The 20,718-nt window shown below is 39.9% G+C and overlaps 2 protein-coding genes across 3 annotated transcripts; one reads left to right on the top strand and one right to left on the bottom strand.

Moving 5' to 3' along the window:
• Positions 1–800: 800 nt before the first annotated feature.
• Positions 801–14,820, top strand: dgat1a (diacylglycerol O-acyltransferase 1a). Its single transcript, XM_040122527.1, has 17 exons — positions 801–1,310; positions 3,218–3,305; positions 8,122–8,162; positions 8,679–8,764; positions 9,271–9,323; positions 9,828–9,933; positions 10,570–10,698; positions 11,167–11,241; positions 11,337–11,440; positions 11,579–11,617; positions 11,757–11,798; positions 12,030–12,074; positions 12,320–12,432; positions 12,801–12,866; positions 13,147–13,234; positions 13,600–13,662; positions 13,808–14,820. The coding sequence occupies exons 1-17, from the start codon at positions 961–963 to the stop codon at positions 13,952–13,954; spliced, it is 1,635 nt and encodes a 544-aa protein (XP_039978461.1). The 5' UTR covers positions 801–960; the 3' UTR covers positions 13,955–14,820.
• A 2,485-nt stretch (positions 14,821–17,305) lies between these two features.
• cfap20 (cilia and flagella associated protein 20) lies at positions 17,306–19,900 on the bottom strand. Of its 2 annotated transcripts, none has more exons than XM_040122048.1 (6): positions 19,562–19,900; positions 18,404–18,483; positions 18,194–18,305; positions 17,814–18,002; positions 17,608–17,721; positions 17,306–17,480 (listed from the first exon to the last, which is right to left on the bottom strand). In XM_040122048.1, the coding sequence occupies exons 1-6, from the start codon at positions 19,643–19,645 to the stop codon at positions 17,478–17,480; spliced, it is 582 nt and encodes a 193-aa protein (XP_039977982.1). In that variant the 5' UTR covers positions 19,646–19,900; the 3' UTR covers positions 17,306–17,477. The 2 variants fall into 2 exon arrangements, with proteins under 2 accessions (XP_039977982.1, XP_039977981.1); XM_040122047.1 differs by having other exon boundaries at positions 17,306–17,483; positions 19,562–19,898.
• Between the last annotated feature and the right edge of the window lie 818 nt (positions 19,901–20,718).

Raw genomic sequence — 20,718 nt, 5'->3', positions numbered from 1 at the left:
TTTATTTTCATGAACTTAAATCCATTACAACAGATTAAAGTGCAATGGAGGGATATGGGGGTAGGACTGCAATTGCATTAAAACTACATTAAAGCCACATAAATAGAGCCACCTATTTGCCTCCAAATGTCAGGTGGAGGTTCATTTTAGGACACACGGGAAGCGGAACCCGAGTTTTTTTTCCCCTCAGGGGAGACCCTATTGCAGAAGTATTTCTTAACAGGACAGGGAGGGTTTGACATGATTGGTGGGGGCCATAGTTGTGTCCCCCTTCACACTCTGTCCGCACAACTCTTCTGTCCACCCATGTATTCATACCAGTCGGAACAACATAATACGATGCTCACTGATGGCACTCGTGTCGTTAGTAATGCTGCCTGAGAAGCTCAACTCTGGGCAAATTTAGCATAATACTCATCTCAATCTAATTTAAGCAAACTGTATATATATATTTAAACGGTTACGTTGGTTGATAAATGAAGTAATAAATACTTACAAATTAAAAAACAAAAAAGCTAAATAAACAGTTACTATGTACAGCACTGTACATTTCCCCCATTTTAGCCTGTTAAAGGATTATGGGATCTTTGGTTGTTGAATGTTAATAAAAATTATGTCTTTTATCTTCTGTAGCTTTGTTATGGCAAACATTTTACAATGGTATATGTCAATTTACCCAAGAAAATTGTCAGGAAACCCCAGCATTAGGTTGCTAATCCAGAAATGGGTTGGGACTTCAGCTCGATAGGGGGATGTTGAAACCACAAACCTGGCAACCCCACTTGACAATTGCACCTTGGGCAATAGCGGGGATGAACCGCCTTCTTTAGTGCCATGACTCGGGACGCTACCCAGTAGGCGCTTATTGGAAAGCTGGGGAGGGAAACAGAAAGAATCGGGTGGTAGTAGTTTGACCAGCGATGGCAGGCAGGTAAAAACTGCGCGACTGAAGCCGCTGAAATGAGCGACAGAGCCGAGACAAGAGGGCCCTTAACCCGCCGGAGGAGGACGACCATCTCCGGCGTTGGTGGCGGCGGCGGCGGCGGAGGAGGAGGAGGAGGAGGAGCGGTCGGCGTGAAGCAAGCCAACGGCACCAAGTGGCACGATGCAGGGGAGAGACCTCCGCACTATCCCGCCAAAGCCAAAACAGAGGACGAGGTGCACAGGCATGCAAGTAACAACGGCAAGGTGGGCAGAGAGACGGGGATGTCAGGGCAGCAGCAGCAGCAGCAGCAGCAGCAGCAGCAGCTCCTCACAAACAGTCCGCGGAAACAGAGGAGTGCAGTGGAAGATATCAACGAGAGACTCAGGTACCCCTTCCAGGTCTCAGGTTTCACAAATCTGAAACTGCGTTTCAAACAGTCCTGAGCTTCTCTGGGTTAATCTACTCCAGGTTAGACGGGTATAGTGGTTTTTGATCTAGTCCTGGTCTAATGTAGTCTGGATGAAATCGCCCTTTTTGCGTTTTCACAAACAGAATAAAGGTTTCACAAGCTGAAATCGTTTTTAAACCGTCTTTAGCCTCTGTGGGTTAAGGTGATCCAGATTTGATAAGTCTAGCTATAGTGGGTTTTGATCTAGACCTGGTCTAATGTGGTCTGGATCGAAGAAAAATTCAGTGAACTATTTTGATTATCAGTTCACTGATGAATTCATTTGTCAGTTAAAACACCACAAACATCATCTTGTTACAGCTCCTCCACTTTGGAGATTTGCTGTTTTTCTCAGATCAATATCATCGTGATTTAGATTTAATAAATTAAAGTAAGAACTTGAGTAGATTATCTTACAGTGTAGTTTACTTTTTCTTTTTTTTCCCCTTTTTTTACAAGAAAAGAAAGGTGTCACGTAGCAGCCTTTCTTAACAAGACCTTTTTAGTCTGTGTGAGAGAGAGAGAGAGGCGGGGTAGCTGGGAGTTTTGATACAGTGCATATGGAGTAAACAGGGGCGAGTGAGAACAGACACCGTGAGACAACACAATAGCCTGACCCTTACCCTGCACATAACCATTCATTTTATGGTAACACATCCACTTCTCCAGATATGTCCTCACCTTTGAAACCATGCATTTCCATGGGGGTGAGGCCTCCTCTACGTATTGTTGTAAGCTGTCAAGAGCCTGGCTGGGGTTCCCGCATCTTGTGGACTTTTAACTAAAAGATGTAAAGAATGGCCTCCTAAGTGCATGTGTCTCTCCAGCCAGAATGTGATTGTAGTTCTTCCCCTGGAGTCTTGCCAGCTAGATGAGGTTTCCAGAGTTTTGTTTTTTTTTTTTTTTTCGGTGTGACTTTCCTGTTTTACAGCAACTGAGAAACAACGGCATGTGGTTTTGCAATACTGTGCCTGCTGAGTACCTCTATGTCTGCACGTTCCTCTGCTGGTCTGGTCTTGCCACGTGTATCCTGGCACTCCTTTAGGAACCCCTCAACCCTTTTTAAATGCTCCTTCCATTTCGACTTTTGCTGACCTTCTATTATTCCCTCTTCTCCGGTCCTCTTTCTTCTTTTCAAACTCTCCCTCCTTCTCACTATATGGTCTTTCCATCCTGCTCCTTGCTCTCCTCTCCCTTCTCTCTCATCTCCTCTCTGTTTGGTTTGTGTAGAAATTCTTGCCTAATGACAAAACATCAGTTTTCACAATGTACAATACCTTGAACCTAAATTTTCCCAACTTTTTCCTTGTCTGCTGCAGTTGTAGGAACAAAACACATTCTTTTAAAAGCAAAATGTAAAAGAGAAAGTAACAACAATTTTTTTTTTTTTATCCCAGCTTGGGTCCAGATTTTCTTTGTTGTCAAAATAAAGACCGCTGCCACCACAGTGCTAAATATAACCATAAGCTGGGCCATTTTCTTATTGGAAATGTTTGAAAATTACCAACTGCTTGACAGTCAGGGAAGTAAGACTAAATGTATCAAACATTCAAAAAAGATTTAAAAAATAAGTAATGGTAGAGATACTAAAATAATTTACAAAAGTATGAATATGCACAGGAGTGCTGGGTCCTCTGGTTTCCTCATTCTGGCATTTCTGGTCATGTTGAATTTCAACAAGCAGTTCAGTGTTTCCGAACTGAGGTTTGAGACTGACCAGAAGATGTTTGCACAGTGATGTAATCCTTAAAGGTCATCATTATGCGTACGACAGGAGGGATGATAAAGAGCTAAAACTACCAAAAAGTCATCAGTAAAATTGTTGGCTCCGTGTTCTCTTGCAGCTGTCACGTCCTCCAGGAGTCTCTCTTGAGCTCGGCCAGCGGCTACAGCAACTACAGAGGAATCCTCAACTGGTGTGTCGTCATGCTGGTGAGTAAAGCCACGTGTGCACTTAGTACTGAAAATGTACCGGACTGGGACTTCCAAAACTGCTTACCAGTAGCAATGTAGACTATGATATAGCTAAATATTACCGCTCTTGACCATCGAATGTTTGTGAGGCTAAAAATGACTCATAAATTTTGAATGAAAACGTGGCAAGAGCAAAAACAGTTTTCAGACTTTTTCTCTATACTTTCTTCACGTTGCCTCAAAGCACTGCAGAAATTAGGGTAACTGTTGTAATCTCCCTCTCTTTGTCTCTCATTCTGTCGCGCGCACACACATGCACACACACACACACACACACACACACACACACACACACAAACACATACTGTATACTGTATAATGTATAATACTGCTTAGTCCTACAGCACATTTGAACTTGCGGAAGTTCTTTTGGCAGTTGCTATAACAACAAAAGCAGAAGTGCCAGCTCAAACTTGCAAACTATACGTCCTCCTGCAACTGGGAGTCGGAGCTGTTAGAGTGACTTTCTGTGACATGTAAAACTTGTTGTGTGTCTGTGTGCGTTGTCTGTGAGGAGTCTGATAAGTTGCTTTTTTTTTTTTTCTTCTTCCTTTTTTTTTTTTTTTGTGTCTTATCTCTTTTCACACTCACACACTCGCCATGCCGTGCCCTGTACTTTCTCATTTCTACAACTTAGATGAAGGGGTTGATAAGTTACATTTTAATCTCAGTTTGAAGTTTGCTTTGTAAATTGAACTTCTCTTCTCATGAAATGTGGACTTGATTTGAGTTGATTATGATTCTGAAATTCTAAAATAAAACATTAAACCAAAAGATAAGTCTTTTTGCGGGGACAGTTCTAATTATAGCCCTGAAAATAGCCCTTGAATGCATGACCGTTCATGCTGGCAAATCTTCGCTAGTACAAGCTCAGAGGGATCACTTTAAAGCAGAAGCTCAGAAGCTGCGAAAACATATGTGAGAAGCACTGTAAATGGCAAGAAAATAAACTAGTAGGAGCTCCTGTCAGAACAGCTGAAAGGCCATGCTACAGTGTGTGCATATACCGCATACATACACAGCCACTGTGTATGTATGCACTAGACACTGTTGAGGATGTACTGTTGTTGCCAGAATGAGTGAGCTGTCAGAATGTCAGAGATTCTAGTTTTGGCTGTGGCTTTTTCACAGTATTGCAGCCCGACCATATACCAACATGAACCTCCTAAAACTGATCTTGACCATATTGTCGTCCCTAACCTGCCTGACAACACTGTCTTACAATAAATATTAAATTGGCGGATTATCAATCTTGTGTTCGATGCAGAACCAGACAGTCTGAGTAAAAGTTTCGACACTGATCACAGATGTGTCACAGTTAATTATGTCCCCCCGGGATAAGGTCACTCAAGGACAACAGGGCCTTCTTCAGAGAAATGAACTTTCTGCCCCGTTCCAGTGGCTGAAGTCAAGTGTTTGTGTGTGTGTTAGCGTGTGTGTGTGTGTGTCTGTCTGTGTCTCCAGTGATACCATGCAGTGCCTCTGAAAATCCAGTCACTGTTAAGTGTTTTGATAGGCATGGAGGATACAAATATTCAGTCAGCTGTAAATCCTAATGAAGCTGAAATGGACCCAGACTATAAATAGAGCACTGAACATGTGTGCAAGTGTGTATGCACATGTCTCTGTCTAGGTGCACATGTTTGCAAGTTTTGCATTTTGTGGATGTGTATGTACTTGCATGGTTGTATAGACAAGGATTATTATTTGTCCCTGCATTTGTGTGCGTGTTTCGGCTTGTGTACATGAGTTAGTGTGTGTGTGCTGCGTGTGTGCGTGCGTGCTTTTGTGTGCGTGTTTTTCAAGCCTGATTTTGCAGTTCTCTGACAGGATTAATCCCCACTTTGAAAGTTTATATTGCTGTGACGACCACTTCCTCCACTTTGTGGTCACCAGGGACAAGTGACACTGCTTGGTTCAGGCTGTTTTGAGAAAGCCTTCGGGATTAGGCTGTAAGTGCGTAGGTGGAATCACTGAAGTGTGCGTGTGTGCGCGCGTGTGTGTGTGTGTGTAAACATTTAGAGGCTTAGTTGTGTAATTTGTCCTCGATAACCAGGACCAAAATGTCAGCCCCAGGAGTGCGTGTTTCTATAGATGAGAGATTAGATGCTGTTTTACCTTCTTCATCTTTACACTCTTAATGTTGAAGCCAAGTGTTTACAGGTTTACAGGGATTACTAATGTTTACAATTAATATGCAACCTCAAAGCATGGGTGGTGGACAAAAAAAGCAGAAATTACTGACTTGTGCCTCTGTGATATTTGCGCCCGGTGACCATGAAAAATGACTTAATCCTGATCTGATGTTCATGAAAACACTTTTTAAGATGGTTTTCTAAAATAGCCTCATATGTTCTTGTTGTAACATGACAAACTATCATCCTACGTAATCACTCCGAAGAGATAGTTACCCATTCAAATACAGCTTGGCAAATAGTTGCCAAGCTGTATTGGGTCTCCAAAAATTCCCTGTCCATTTTAAATACGAGGTTTAAAACTACTACCAAGACATCCAGAAAACGTTGAGTAGATTTTAGAATTGGTGCCACTACATCTGTGATAGTGAACCAACAAAAAGAAGGGTTGTTCAGTTAGCCTAGATGAGAACATATTTGGTATAAGACACAGTGTTGATCCTTGACAAGCAAAAATCAACCCAGGATGTGATGCAAACCACTGATGCTTCAGCTGGTCCATATCATTGTTCTCTCTGATGTGCAGCCAAATCAACCATGTGAATAGCTTATATGACCGCTGACTGACAAGACCAGTGCAAAACAAAGCAAAACTTTACACTGCCAGCTGCACATTTATACATTTATTCCAGAGCATAAAACAAGACTGTTAAAACAGAAGGAAAACATGTGAAAATGAATGGTTAGTTTGTTTCGTTAGTCTTTTTCTACAACGTTTTTTGGATCATGGGTAGAAGTGGCTGACTGGTTACGTAGGTGCAGAACACACAGTAGGTGCATGTCACTGCTCAGCAAACTGCTGGCTGAACCTTCACCAGAAGGGCGTGCAAAATGTTCAGTCTTTGATGGCACTAGCAGATAGTTCATCTGAATCATATCGGCACTGTTGTCTAAAAACATATTACATATTATTCAAAGGTAACATACATGGCACGTATATTGGTGAATTTTAAATTACTGGGATATTATTTGATTAAAAAGACGTGTTTGTTGTCCAACATGACTGTCTTTTAATCAGTGTTTTATTACTTAGGACATTATAAATGATAATAAAGAGAACTAGATAAGGAAATGTGTTTAACTCAGAATATAAATATCCCAGTCTTTGGATGCTGGAAAACGTGACTCAACAAATAAAAAAAGAAACCCAGCATTTTCATTTTTGAAATAATTCATAGATGATGTGGACTTTCCTTTAAATTTTTAAAGATTTTGATGTTGAGATTTGACCCAAACTACTTACGCACGCAGGTCACAGTTGTCTCTGCACGTTAAGTTATGTCATATTTCTGAAGACAAATTAAACTCTTTAAATGGGAGTCCTGAGTTTTATCAATACAACGGATATTATCGACTATAAGACAGATAACAGTTTGCATAAAGCCTTCTTAACCTCAGTTAATATTGTACCGCTGGACAGAAGTGGCTCTTTAACCAGACAGCCTCAGTTCAGTTGCTTTACCCCTTGCTGAAGAGTCTTTGAGCAACAAACTGAATTCCTGCCAACTCCCAGTGTCTAACTTTGACACTGACCTTTCTGTGGACAGGGGTGAGAGAAAAGACGCAATTGTACAGTTTAAGTATTGCAGAATCACATTTTGCAATGTTCTCTATAAATGCTCTGCACAGGCCCCTGTCCCATTTATCGTGTTGTACGTGATAGTGCTCTCTTGTCCATGCTGAAGGTTACTGAGGCAAAGGTTAGTGCTTTGGACAAAATGCAGTGTTGAATCAAAACCACATTGCTGCAGGGCCTTGGCAGGCCAGTGTAACATGCCACATAATCACCACAGCATGATTTATCATGTGTCATACCCTCACTGCTGTCATTATCATAACTTACTTTAACTTATAAACTGAAAATTACTGCCATAAAAATTATCTATAAAATGTATATATACTATACATATGCTGTGTTGCCTCTCTGTGTGTTGAGTGGGTCCCTAGTTTTATCTCAGAGAGGCTCAGATAACTTATGACTGAGGTACAGCTGGACTTCGACCTTGAACCTTAATACATAATATAACAATAAACGTAACTTTTTAACAGACTGAGCAGCAGCAGGTTGTGAGAGTAATCAAGGTGTGATGGTACCAGGAACATGTTGCTAAATTTAGTTATGAAACGGATCTGATCTATGCAGTTGCAAAGAACTACGGCTCAACACATAACTGTTATACTGCTCGTGTCCCTCTCTTGATAAACTGCTCTGCATAACAACAGCTTAGACAAAGGACAGGTGTGTGTACCCTTCAACCGTCTGAAGTCACAGTTGTTTTTGAAAGGCACCATCCTGCTTCCGTTTCTGTTCTTGTTTTGGACAGAGGGAGACTCAGCATGAACAAACACATTTAAATCCGCAGACAAATCATGAGCAGAGCTGTATGCAAAGAAAATGGTAAGCCAGATTTGTAGCGAAGCATTTTTATCTTTTAAACAAATGCCAGATTCAGTGAACAGCCAGATACAAAACAACCTTCAACCCAAGAGTGATTATAAATATCTCTCCTGTGTGAGTTTTGTTGATATGGTGAATGATACTCATTACCTCCTGTGGGCTGTTTTGTCCTCTCTCTCAGGTGCTGAGTAATGCACGTCTCTTCTTGGAGAACATCATAAAGTGAGTGTGCACCTACACACGCAAACTTACATGTTCAGCATGCAGTGTATATACACAAGCAGGTGCTGGTCCAACTCACTCCTGGCCTCCTCCTCTCATCCCCACACCTCACCCCCACCCCCTTCTTCTGCAGGAAAACTTGACATAAGTAGGAAATGGGACATGCTACTATGGGGTCGTTCAAAAATATTCAAATTTTATATCCATTTTAATACTGTAGAACCAACAAAGCCGGAACCCAGTTTCTTTCTTAGCTGACAGTCCTGGAGATCACCTCACTGTAGGCATTCTAATTTTCCAAGTTATCCCATTGTTAGGATGCCACTGCAGTTTGGACAGTGACCACAACCTCACTAAACCTTTACCAGACCCCACCGATCTCTAACCTCCAACCTACCTCCCACATAGCATGACAATTTTTAGCCGTATACCTTAATCTAAACCTCCTAATCATAACCATTTTTTAAATTATGCCTGATGGGATCAGTAATTTCACTTCTCACCTTTCTCATCTAGGTATGGCATCTTGGTAGACCCTATCCAAGTGGTGTCTCTCTTCTTAAAGGACCCCTATAGCTGGCCAGCAGCTTGCCTCATCATTGGTATGGAGCCTTTATTTTATTTTATTTTATTCTATTTTATTTTACTGCCTTAATATTGTCTAAACATATGGTAATGAAATATGTGTTTCACGGCCTCTCCGTGATCTCATATAGCTTAATGTACAGTAGATTTAATAGGCCAGATGCTCAAAATGAGCTCAAAGAAGTATAGTTAGTGTCAGTCCCTGTGTACAGTATTGTTAATTGATTATTCATCCTGTATTTACCCTAAGAAATTTGTTGACTTCTGACATTGTTTCCTTTCCAGCAACAATCGGATTCATCAATGCAACAAAACAATCAGTGGCACTCAACTATTAAAGTACCTGAAACTTGCTCAGCAAAATCAGTATTCACCAACAGTTACACCAGTTTCTCCATCTCTCTGTCTGTGTTAAATGGTTTCACACAGAGAAATGAAATGGTATTAACCTACTATGGTTCACATCTACAGTATGTAGTAGTTGCTGTAGTTGAGTAATCTTTTTCTCTGTTCTGTCTTTCAGCGTCAAATGTGTTCATTTTAGCAGCCTTGTACACAGAGAGACGTCTGGCTGTTGTGAGTCTTCACAAGGATTTGCATGCTTTTTCCTAGATGGCACAAAGTTTAATTTACATCTTACCTGACCTAAATTTGTTTTAGGTATTTTGTCAAAATAATTACTGCACTATTAGATGAACTGTGAGAGAGTGTATGTTTGCTTTTAAGTGGATCATTCATGCACCTCCCATCAAGGATGTTTGTTTGAAACAGGTACTTGACGCTTTCTGAAGTCTACACAATAAATTCAACACTAAAGCACCTGCCCTCTTTATACCTGCTCTTAACTCTGATAAGAAACCCACTGCTGATCCAGATTAGATTATACAGTATATGATCATAAACACCCCTGACAGATAAGGTATTTTATATTTGTAAAAAGCTCGAGTTCTTGTGTTGCACAGTGAAAAAGCTTTGCTTTTCTCAGCTTAAAGAAAAAAAGTCTGAAAGTATATCTATAGCCACTGATAAGATGTTTCACAGTGACAGGACTCCTTTCTGTTTTTCTTTTCATCTTTCCAGGGTACCATTTCCAAAACTACGGGACTAATCCTTCACATGTTTAACCTGACATCCATGTTGATCTTTCCTTCAGTCACAGTACTCACTGTGAGCTCCATGACCCCAGGTACATATAAATACGTACAAGAATGTACAAGTTGTATTTATGTGACATATGCATGTCAAGTATCTTAAATAAGAGTTCGTTCATGTGTATATTTTGATGCTGACACGAAAAATATGGGTCAGCTGCTTCAGAAATGACAATGAAATGATAACTGATGTCAAGAATTACAATGAGAAAACTTGGCCAATAAAAAATTATTTAAGTTTAGTTTCCATCTAAACACACACACACATCACTCAACAGTGCCCTTTTCATCTGTCATTTATTGCTCTTAGTCAATTGCTGTGTGTGTGTGTGTGTGTGTGTGTGTGTGTGTGTGTGTGTGTGTGTGTGTGTGTGTGTGTGTGTGTGTGTGTGTGTGTGTGTGTGTGTGTGTGTACCTGTTTTTGTTCAGACTTAGTTAGGACCAGTAGTCCTCATGGGGAACATAATCTGGTCCTAATGAGGCAAAATGTCATTTCTGAGGTTAAGGTTAGGGGTGGGGTGTGAACTGAGGTTTGGTTAGAGTCCAATGTCCTTTAAAGGTCATTCTAATGCGACTGTCATGGTGAAGACGTTTTTGTGTGTGTGTGTGTGTGTGTGTGTGTGTGTGTGTGTGTGTGTGTGTGTGTGTGTGTGTGTGTGTGTGTGTGTCAGTGGGTGGTGTGCTCTCCCTAGGTGTCTACACAGTGCTGTTTCTGAAGCTGTACTCCTACCAAGATACCAACAGGTGGTGTAGAGAACTCAGACAAGCCAAAGCCAAAAGAATGACACGGTCATGTTCGTGTAAGTAAATCAACACACATGCACAAACACACAAACACAGCAACTGTCGAATCATCTTGACCAAGACAATTCTGGGAGTAAATTAAAAATGGAACCGCACACACACATGTCTCTGCACACTAAACAGGATTATGATTATTATATTTTTAATTTATTGCTGTACTGCTACTACCATCTAGTGGTGGCGTGGTAAACTGAAGCGTTCGGCTAACACACACTCTGTCTCATACAAACACACACACACAGACATAGATCATCGTTATGCATCTTTAACAGCTTAAACACTGTGTGTGATTTGGAGCTATTTTAATCCTGAGATCGGTGTGATGACATCGCACTGAGTAATCCATAAAGTTAAATATGCTGATTGTTTTATTTATAAATACACTTTGGGAACAACTATAGAAAAACATGGGAATGAGACTGAGACTACCAGGTACTTACCTTATGCATTTGTGTGTTTTTCAGGTCCGTCCGTGGCCCAGTCCAATGGTTCAGCAGCTCATTCTCATGTCTCCTACCCAGGCAACCTCACCCACAGAGGTAACCATGACGCCTGCACAGAGATGAACTGGAGAGCTTAAGATAAAACATCTTTATGGTAGATATTAATATGTGCTTTCTTTGTTTGTCTTTAGACATGTACTACTTTGTCTTTGCCCCAACTCTCTGCTACCAGCTCAACTTCCCACGGTCACCTCGAATACGTAAAAGCTTCCTGATGAGAAGACTTTTTGAAATGGTGAGAGGGAACGCACACACATCATCGCACACAAACGGTGTCCCACCATCATTTGTTTAAAGATGTTATTTAGATGACACAGGCAGGACAGACATGTATGCGTGTTCGGTTTCAATCATAACTCGCCCTTTCTTGCAGCTTTTCTTCATGCAGCTGCTGGTGGGACTAATACAGCAGGTGTGCAGAATATTTATATCCTACATACTATTTTACACACAACACCGACAAACATTCAGCATGTACGCCGTGTTTGAATGAATGTCTTTTCACAAATCAAGCAGCACAAAATAAAGTAATTGAAATTTGTGTCTTTCAGTGGATGGTTCCCACTATACGGAACTCAATGAAACCATTCCAGGTGCGTACACTGCACACACACACACACACACACACAGGCACACACCCTATATACTCTATGTACCACTTTTTCACAGCCTTACTAACAATCTCTACCCTAAATTGACTTGACATAAGGCTTCGGCAGAGCAAGATGCAAGAAACTTTAGATTGTAATTGGTGTTCTGTTTTTTTTTTTTTAAAGATACAACATAACAAAAACTTAACATTTTATCCCTTGTGTCTCCCACAGGAAATGGACTTTTCTAGGATGGTGGAGCGCCTGTTGAAACTAGCCGTGGGTATCATGACAGAGCTACACGGGATGCACAACCATGACCTTTCATAACTTTATAGCGGCAAACAAATGTTGAAGTAAATGAAAATATGAATGTTTGAATGAAAATGTGATTGCTGTCTCACATGTGCATTAAGACCTTGTTTGTTAGAGAAGGAGTAGCACCATGGCAACCTTGGTGTAATCTTAACTACCCAGCCACCTTTCCCAAACCTCTCCCTTGATATTCTCCTCACCTCTCCCAGGTCCCTAACCATCTGATATGGTTAATATTCTTCTACTGGTTTTTCCACTCCTCTATGAACTTTGTGGCAGAGCTGCTGCAGTTTGGAGACAGAGAGTTCTACAGGGACTGGTGGTGAGTACAGAGATAATACAGTAAGGGTATTGGTTCAAATACAAACAATATTCATACATTTAAAGACACTCTGACCAAAACTAATGAAAGGACATGTAAACAGGTACACATGCTCAGTGTGGCCCATTTTAATCTCCTGGATTTTTTTCCATCCAAGCTAATACAGTATGTCTTTTCGGCAGACTGCTGTCTTGCAGGTTTAAGGCATTTAAGGCTAAGTCAAACAAACAAATAATTATGCATGTGCATAAATAGACCATGTGTCAAATGTCACACAGGAATAAAAGCGTATTAAAACATGTAGCCATCATTTAGAACCCAATGCTCCTGAAGTCAAATTCTCAATCTTTGCATTTTGTTCATTTCAGGAACTCTGAGACTGTCACTTATTTCTGGGCCAACTGGAATATCCCAGTGCATAAATGGTGCCTCAGGTGAGCCAAAGGTTTCTATAATGAGTTCAGTCGGGGTTTTTTTTTGTTTTGTTTGTTTTTGCCCCCCCCCCCCCCCCAACATTGAGACCCTGTTTAATGTTTTGGCTTCACATTCTCATTATAGTCTGTATGAAATCAAATCCAAAGTACAATAGTAAAGAAATCAAGGTGTGGACTGCCATTTTCTTGAGGGTTTTTTTAAATCCAGATTTAAGAGATAAAGATCAGGGTAATTTGTCAAGTGTCTGTGTGTGAGCTCATTTATGTGTTTGTGTTACAGACACTTCTATAAGCCAATGTTGAGGAAGGGGATCAACAAGTTTCTGGCTCAAACCGCTGTCTTCCTGGTGTCTGCCTTCTTCCATGAGGTAAACCAAACACCAAAAAAGTCTCTCTCTGTGACACAGAACACTACTAATGTCCACATATTTGATAAATCAACCTCAAAACAGTTTGAAGTTTCTTAGACTTAATGTCTCTACATTAAATGGCCTGTTTTGGACAGCTGTTTTTCCCACACTTGACAGCAACAACTTAGAAAATAGTGTAAATAATTTCAAAGGACTGGTATTATATTTTATGCTATGATTTGCAAATTCAAAATCATGTTATTTGAAACAGTAGGAGGAACCGTAGGAAAACATCAGAGTTTTGAGTGTGCAGCTTTTCTCATCTTAAATTTTTAGTACATTTGAAAAAAAATGTATGGTTACGCTCTCTCTTTCTTCCTCAGTACCTGGTGAGCGTTCCTCTGAAGATGTTCAGACTCTGGGCCTTTATGGGAATGATGGCTCAGGTGAGACACGTTGAACTGTCCATCTCTTTCACGCTGTCACGAATAACTTCTTCTCCTCCAGCTGCTGTATTTTGGTCACCGTCTCTCATCCATACACAAACCTGTACACAAGCACATTTTGACCTCTCAACATTAATCTCTGCAGGTCCCTCTGGCTTGGTTTGTGGGTCGCTTCCTGAACGGAAACTATGGAAATGCAGCTGTGTGGATCTCGCTCATCATTGGCCAGCCTGTCGCTGTGCTGATGTATGTCCATGACTACTATGTCATTCATTACGGGAGCACCACATAGTACTGGACGAATGCACACGCACACAGACACACACACACCAGCCCGCAGTGAGTGAATGTAGAGGAAGTTAAGGCGACAGTTACGCTAATATGAACCTGTCAGTAAACCGCAGCAACAGCAGGAAAATTTTCTTGACTTTTGCGTTTTTTTGCACTTAAGAGAAATAGACTACAGTATATCGGGAACGTATTCTAACAACATGACAAGTGCTTGATTCAAAGCAATATTCCACTTTGGTATGACATACACCTTTTGTGGTCTGCTGCTAGTATTAGCAAACCTCCGGAGCCGCCATCACTCTCATCCCTCATTATCGGTTTCTGGCGCAGGATGTTTAAGCTCTAAACACTTCATCCTGGACCCAAAGTGAAATAGCAGTTGGATTTCTGTTATTTGAATTGATCCTCAACTCTTTTCTTAGTAGTACAATTTTATCAAAAACAAAAGAAAATGTGTGGTGCTAAGTTTTCCTAGAGTGGCCGATTTATTGGTGGTTGATGATCCATGAGCTCACACAGAGGTTAGGTGCCCTGAACGAAACTGTCCTGGTTAAGCTTTAACAATTTCTTGAAATTCAAAAGCATTTTAATGCATTCAAAAGTGGAAAGACGGCTTTCAGCCAAGCACCACTCCTGAGCTGTGGATGTTTAAAAATGCACACGCTGTCCTGTGCAGCAAATATGAGCCACTGTCGCGTGAGCACAAGCCAGAACAGGATCCTGCCTCCATAGAGCCAATATGAAAATGTTTTTTCTATATTAGTGGTGGAGAATTTGCTCTTTTCTTGTATCCAAAGGCAACAGAGAAATTGTACACACAGTGAGTTTGTACATGTATTCTGTGTGTGTGTGTGTGTGTGTGGGTGTGTGTGTTTTTATATATATATAAAATTATTTGTTGAAAAAAAAAAAAGAGTAATAAGACAGTTTTTGTAACTGTATTGGCACAGTCATGGACCTACAGGCAGCCTCCTCTCTCCTGTTTCTAAGCTACAAACAATATCAATGCAAGCTCTTAGTGTAACAGTACATACTACAGTTGTGTCATTTGCCTTGGCTTTATTGTTTTCTTATTTTTTTTGAGTTGTCGGATGGTTTATTGTATACTTTGTATAACTTTATTTGTTGATGTGACTGCGGTTATGTTGTACCATTTTGAACACATTATTTATGTTGGATTTCATGTTAAATGAATGATTTAATGCAGTAGTTGATTTACTGATCTGAACCAATGAATGTTTTTTTGCACTTTAAAGCGATGCATGCTGTTAAGCAATAGATTCCTATGAATGTATTCCTTAAGTTGTACCAACTGCGTGTGGGGAATAATGTTTTGTTGGGATAATTTGTTCTGAAATTTGCTTTTTGACATTTAGTTGTATATGGTTGGCTCAATTTCAGTTTGTTTGAAACTAAAACAGCAGATGCAGTAGTAATATTTGGAGTTTGAACCTCTGCCTTTTAATGCCAGAGGTGTACAGTATTCAAAGCCTGAGGAGAGTCTTTTTCTAGAATTGATCTTAAAGTTATTAGAGCCCAACGCTGTTGCCAATATTGATATTGCCGTATAAAAGTTAATATGGGAAGATGTTTTGTTATTTTACTTTACCTTTGAATCTTTTCTAAATACACGAGGGCTGACTGAACATGTTAAATCAGAGCCTTTTAATATTTGAAAATGTGTCCCATATTCTTTCCTCATTGATCACATTTCAGGGAAAACACTGGTGTTAAATCGTAAGACCAGTTATCAAAAACGCTGTGTGTTGAAATTTCTTGTTGAAAATTGTAAGTGCCTGCTGCAAAAACATGCTTAAACTCTCTCTCTCTCTCTCTCTATATATATATATATATATATATATATATATATATATATATATATATATATATATATATATATATATATATATATATATATATATATATCACATGTATATATATGTATGTGTGTGTGTGTGTATATATATATATACACACACACACACACACACACACACACACACACACACACACACACACACACACACACACACCAGTAATTTTATGTATAAAAGACACAGAGGCCAATTACTTATAAAGGAGAGAAATTTCCTTAACCATATTCTCCATAGCCAATAGATTCAAAATGCATTTATATTTATGGTGTGTTGAAGTATTTGGGAACCTACAGTAAAACTTACTGCCCTCAGTTTAAATTCTCATCCAAATGTAATGCTTTGTCAGTATGAAACCTTTTTTAAAATGTAATTTCTCAACACAGTAAGTTCTGTTTTCTGGACAAGATGTTATTCTGATGGAGAGCTTTAAGAGTCAGGCATAAATTTTATCACTTTACTGGTATTTCAGTGCGCAAATGGCAGCTTTAATATCAATTAGTGAGACCCACTTTTATAAACACGTGACCATGTGTACGGTCTTTAAGCGCCAATTGAGTGCAGGATATTTATTCAGTCTTTATTTGTAGAGTACTATATTGATAACTCAATGCCAAGAGCTGCTTTCTGGGAAGCTTCTTCGCAAAATCCAAAATGCATGGTTCAGTGCATTGTTGTTAGCTGGGTGGAAAGACTGAAAAACTAAACTGTAAACACATTAAAGTCAGTCAGTGTCAAAAAATGTGTGAAATGGAACTTTACTTGAAATATAACCAACTTAGATAGGGTTGACATTCATTGGTAAATGGAATTCAAATAATCAAATGGTGAGGATAGAAAGTTAGAATAATTTTTTTGTTTGTTTTTTATTTGCATGACCCTCATGTGAAAAAAATACATCTCCTGTACAGAGTTGTTTACTTTTAATTCTGCCTTGCTTTTTGTTTTTTTTCTGAGATTTCTTGAAAATGGAAAAGTTTGCCTTGCGATGGGGTTATCAAAACTCTTATGAGAATAGGACTCATCTCTGTGTTGGCCTTCTCGTGTTATTTTATTCGACTGAAGCTCACCACTTCCTGTTTCTATATTATTACTGCACTGGATCTTTTTTTGGAATATGAGCTGAAAATGTTAAAGATATAGCTTTAAGATGAATTATTTCCAAGGGTTGATTTTGTGATTGAATTATTATATGATGCAACATGTAAAATTCATGTATTGCTAATTTGTTCATATGGTAAACTGAAATCCAAAGTGAAACAAAGATATGTTTTGGGTATGAAAATTATTTTCATAACCTTTAACTTGAAATTATTTGTGTTGTTTGATAAAGATTGTTTATATTTAATGAATGGCCTCATCTATTTTTCTTTTGTATATTTAAAAACAAGCACTACAACTATTGTCTATTGCAAAAATATCAAAAGATACTATCACCTTTTAACAATTATGCATTGAAAAATGTAATGAGAGATGAGTCCATTAAAAAAAACTTTATTGTGCAGAGAGCAACACAAGACGGCACTCAAAACTCATAGCTCCAAAATTACTATATTACAAAGTTTTAAAGTTCATCATATGTCTACACACAGAAAATCTTACAGCTAAACATCACATCCGGTCTGGAGGAACGATGCAGGTTAAGAAGCTCTACTGCTGCAAGAAACAAACCAAGAAGTGTTAGTCAAACATCTTCCATTGTCTGCATAATTATTTTACTATATGTACTGCACGATGTAGTCAGTGCACAGTTGTCTGTGCGTGGAGGTGTATGTCTCACCTTGGCCTTCTGATTCTGGACAGGCAAATAGAGTTTAAACTCTGCTGGAAGCTCGTCCTCAGAATACAGTCTGTCTGAAAAATACACCCTCCTTATCCGACAGTTAGCGTGGATCTGAGAGAAAAACAGATTAGACATTAGCAACAGAAAGAGAACACAGTCTTAAACATTTATTAAAAAGGTCTTACAGCCACACTAGTACTGACCTGTACACGCAGCGTCTCAATATAATTTGTTCCGTATGCCCTCCTGGTGAAGTCTGACAGGTTGAACTGTATCTGGTTCCAGCCATCATCCAGCCTCATGGGCATGGTGCAGATGAACGGCTTCACTCGTGTCGTGCTCTGATAGTTACTCGCCCGAAACCGCCGCCGCACGTTTTTATCATCTAACACCTGAGAGTTGCAAAGATGGGGAGAAATGTGAGTGGCCATTATTTTTCCCAACACAAGGAACAAACCCAAAATGAAATATCAGTTTTGAGTTAAGTTTGTATTTGTTATATGCATGTATGCAAGGCTATGTATTTTTTGTTTAAGCCACCAAGATGACGAGACAAAACACCGAGAGCAAGTGCCTTCCCAACCTGGACTTCAAAGGTGAAATATTTCTTTAGGTTCTTGATGATCATGACCAGAAAAGGAAGTTTGATGCCCAGTGTCTTCTTGGGGTCTGCAGGACATGTTATATAGGTGGTACTGTTGGAGTCATGGGAAAGATAGTGAGAAGGAGGAAAAATGAGTGCGTTTGCACAAGTTGACCTGAGCTAAAGGATGAGTTAAACACACAAGCTCACCTGACGTTTGTGCCTTCAACCTCCAGCACCAATGAGTGGATGTCATTGTCTGTGATTCTCTTGATGTGGCCATTTCTCACCTGTGAACAAAAAAAAAGAAATCCTGTTTCTCTCTGGTAAAGGGACACTATAACCATCATCCAACATGAGAGATATTAGTTTATTGCGGATACTTTATATCTGGATCGGTGTATATGATTGTCAAATAAACAACATTAGAAACAGTGTCATTTGGAAACGGTGTCACCGCTACAGTACATAGTTTGCCAACCAAAGATGACCGACAAGTTTATTTTTCAACTGTAACAAATGTTTTGCTCAGTACATACATTGGTCCTTAAAGACCATGTAGAATTATTTGTGTGGGGTTGATGTCACAAATAACTATCGGCTGATCATACTTTTTAATCTCTAAAATTTGAATATGGGTATTAGCCTCTAAGATCCTGTATCCGTCGGGCTCTAATTCAGATGCTGATGTGGGAGCAGATGTGATGAAGTCAGTGAACACGGTCTGGCCCTTTTACATCAAAGTGTTGTCATTTAACCTCTTAGTGTCTTAAACAAATGGCATCCTCCACCGTTTCTATTATTAACTGTTGCTTAGTAACGGCGCCCTCTGGCCCACCTTGTACCCTGCTACACTCACATTTAACAAATCAGTGAGAACAGGGGCCTTTCTGAATTCAACATTTTGTTTAAATAAACAACAGTATTAGGCCTGATTTCCTTTTTTTTTTTTTAGCGCCACAAGTCCCTGAAATTCCATCTACATCAGTATCGGTGCTTTGAATCGCTAGTATAAGCTGTGTTTAGTTTCAAAACATCAACAGCGCGAAATATCATCTGGGAAGAAATCTGAAAAGCTTATAGAGAAACAGTAGTCACTAAATAAATACGAGAGTTTATGTTTACTTTTGTTCTTTACTGGAGCAGAGTAGCCCCATTCACCGACGTGACAGCTGCTTCAAACTTTAAAACCTCAACCTTAGTCAGCTGCTTCAACACTGGATCCAAAACATACTACACCAGAGAATAAAACCGATTGTAATATTGTCAAGCACTAGGACCACGACACGCATCGCTAGTTAGCTTTAGCACGACAGGCTAAGGAAGCTAGGGGTAGGTTTAAGGCGGTCACTCTGAATCGCTACTTACCTTTTTATCCCATATCTGAAGAGGTTTACTCCCTATGCTGTATAAGATAGACAAAAATCCGCTTTGGAATGTGTTTTTAAACATCTTCTGCGCCTAGCCAGCCGTCGTTTCGCACATGTGTTCGGATCTACTATAACTGTCGCTAACAGGCGATGCGTTTGTTTACAGATTTGGGTTCCGTTCCCAACGCTACCGCTTCCGTGGGGTACTGGATAATCCTTCCCGCTGCCGAAAATTTAAAAAAGTTCCAGTTCGATAATAATCAAACCGATTGTCCGCGTTTGTTAATGTTGTCGTGTATTGAGATGTGCACACACTTCTCTTTTTAGGGAGGCGTAAAAAGCAAGGAGAGCAGCGGTCACCTTGGTGCTGCTAAGGAACAGAATCGCTGGGCCTTGTTTCCACCGGCTCTTAAACGGTGACGCATCTCGGTCTCCGTGGCAACAGAATGCTGGCGTATCCGCCGCATTCAACAAGTTGAATTAAAGGCTTCTCAATCAATCGAGTAAATCTTAATTAAAACTCACTGGCCATGATGTAAGTATTCAAACAGGGCTTCGAAGTATGGACAAAATTAACGACAACGACTTGCCAAGGGTTACAGACACATCCCGTTTAAATAAACACAGGAGTCAAATGCGCAGTTCGAGTGCAGTTTCAAGCAGTTTTTCTAGCCACTAACATTATTTCTAATAAAATGATCTGCCGGTCCCGCTAAGAAGGACAGGGTGAAAGCAGAGAAGGCAAAAATACAAAAGAAATTCATCGTTCACCTAACCTATAGGTGGCCATACTATCCAGGTGGCCATAAATCCAGGTGCCCCATACTATAGCGTGACAAAGAGGCCTAGTTCACCTCATGCTTGGCCTTGTATTACCTAAGCCCCCCCCAACACACCTATTTCCCCATCTTCACCCAGTTTCCCCTACTAACCTATCGGATCTCCTGGATCCTTCCGTGCCACACCCTTGAGACTGCTATTAGTAAACTACTATATTTGGACTTTTCTGATTATCAGATCACATACAAAATCAATTGTCGAGTAATCAAGTTCATTTGAGGTTGACGGTTCATTTTTTTGACCGTGGAAACAGTAGTTGACAAAACAATCCTACCATGAGGTTCAGTGGGTAGAGATTGTTTGAGAATTTTTTGT

Source organism: Xiphias gladius, chromosome 24, assembly GCF_016859285.1.
Source record: "Xiphias gladius isolate SHS-SW01 ecotype Sanya breed wild chromosome 24, ASM1685928v1, whole genome shotgun sequence".
In the NCBI taxonomy this organism is placed as follows: Eukaryota; Metazoa; Chordata; class Actinopteri; order Istiophoriformes; family Xiphiidae; genus Xiphias; species Xiphias gladius.
This window is presented reverse-complemented; position numbering and strand designations above follow the sequence as displayed.

Bases quoted from the DNA above. Each gene is read 5' to 3' on its own strand.
- cfap20 (XM_040122047.1), bottom strand. From the start codon at position 19,645: ATGTTTAAAAACACATTCCAAAGCGGATTTTTGTCTATCTTATACAGC. The intron at 18,484-19,561 runs GTAAGTAGCGAT...TTTTGTTCACAG, and splicing joins TTCAGATATGGGATAAAAAG to GTGAGAAATGGCCACATCAA. The intron at 17,722-17,813 runs GTCAGTACTAGT...TTTTTCTCTCAG, and splicing joins TTGAGACGCTGCGTGTACAG to ATCCACGCTAACTGTCGGAT.
- dgat1a (XM_040122527.1), top strand. From the start codon at position 961: ATGAGCGACAGAGCCGAGACAAGAGGGCCCTTAACCCGCCGGAGGAGG. The intron at 11,618-11,756 runs GTGTGCAGAATA...TGTGTCTTTCAG, and splicing joins TGGTGGGACTAATACAGCAG to TGGATGGTTCCCACTATACG. The intron at 12,867-13,146 runs GTGAGCCAAAGG...TTTGTGTTACAG, and splicing joins GTGCATAAATGGTGCCTCAG to ACACTTCTATAAGCCAATGT.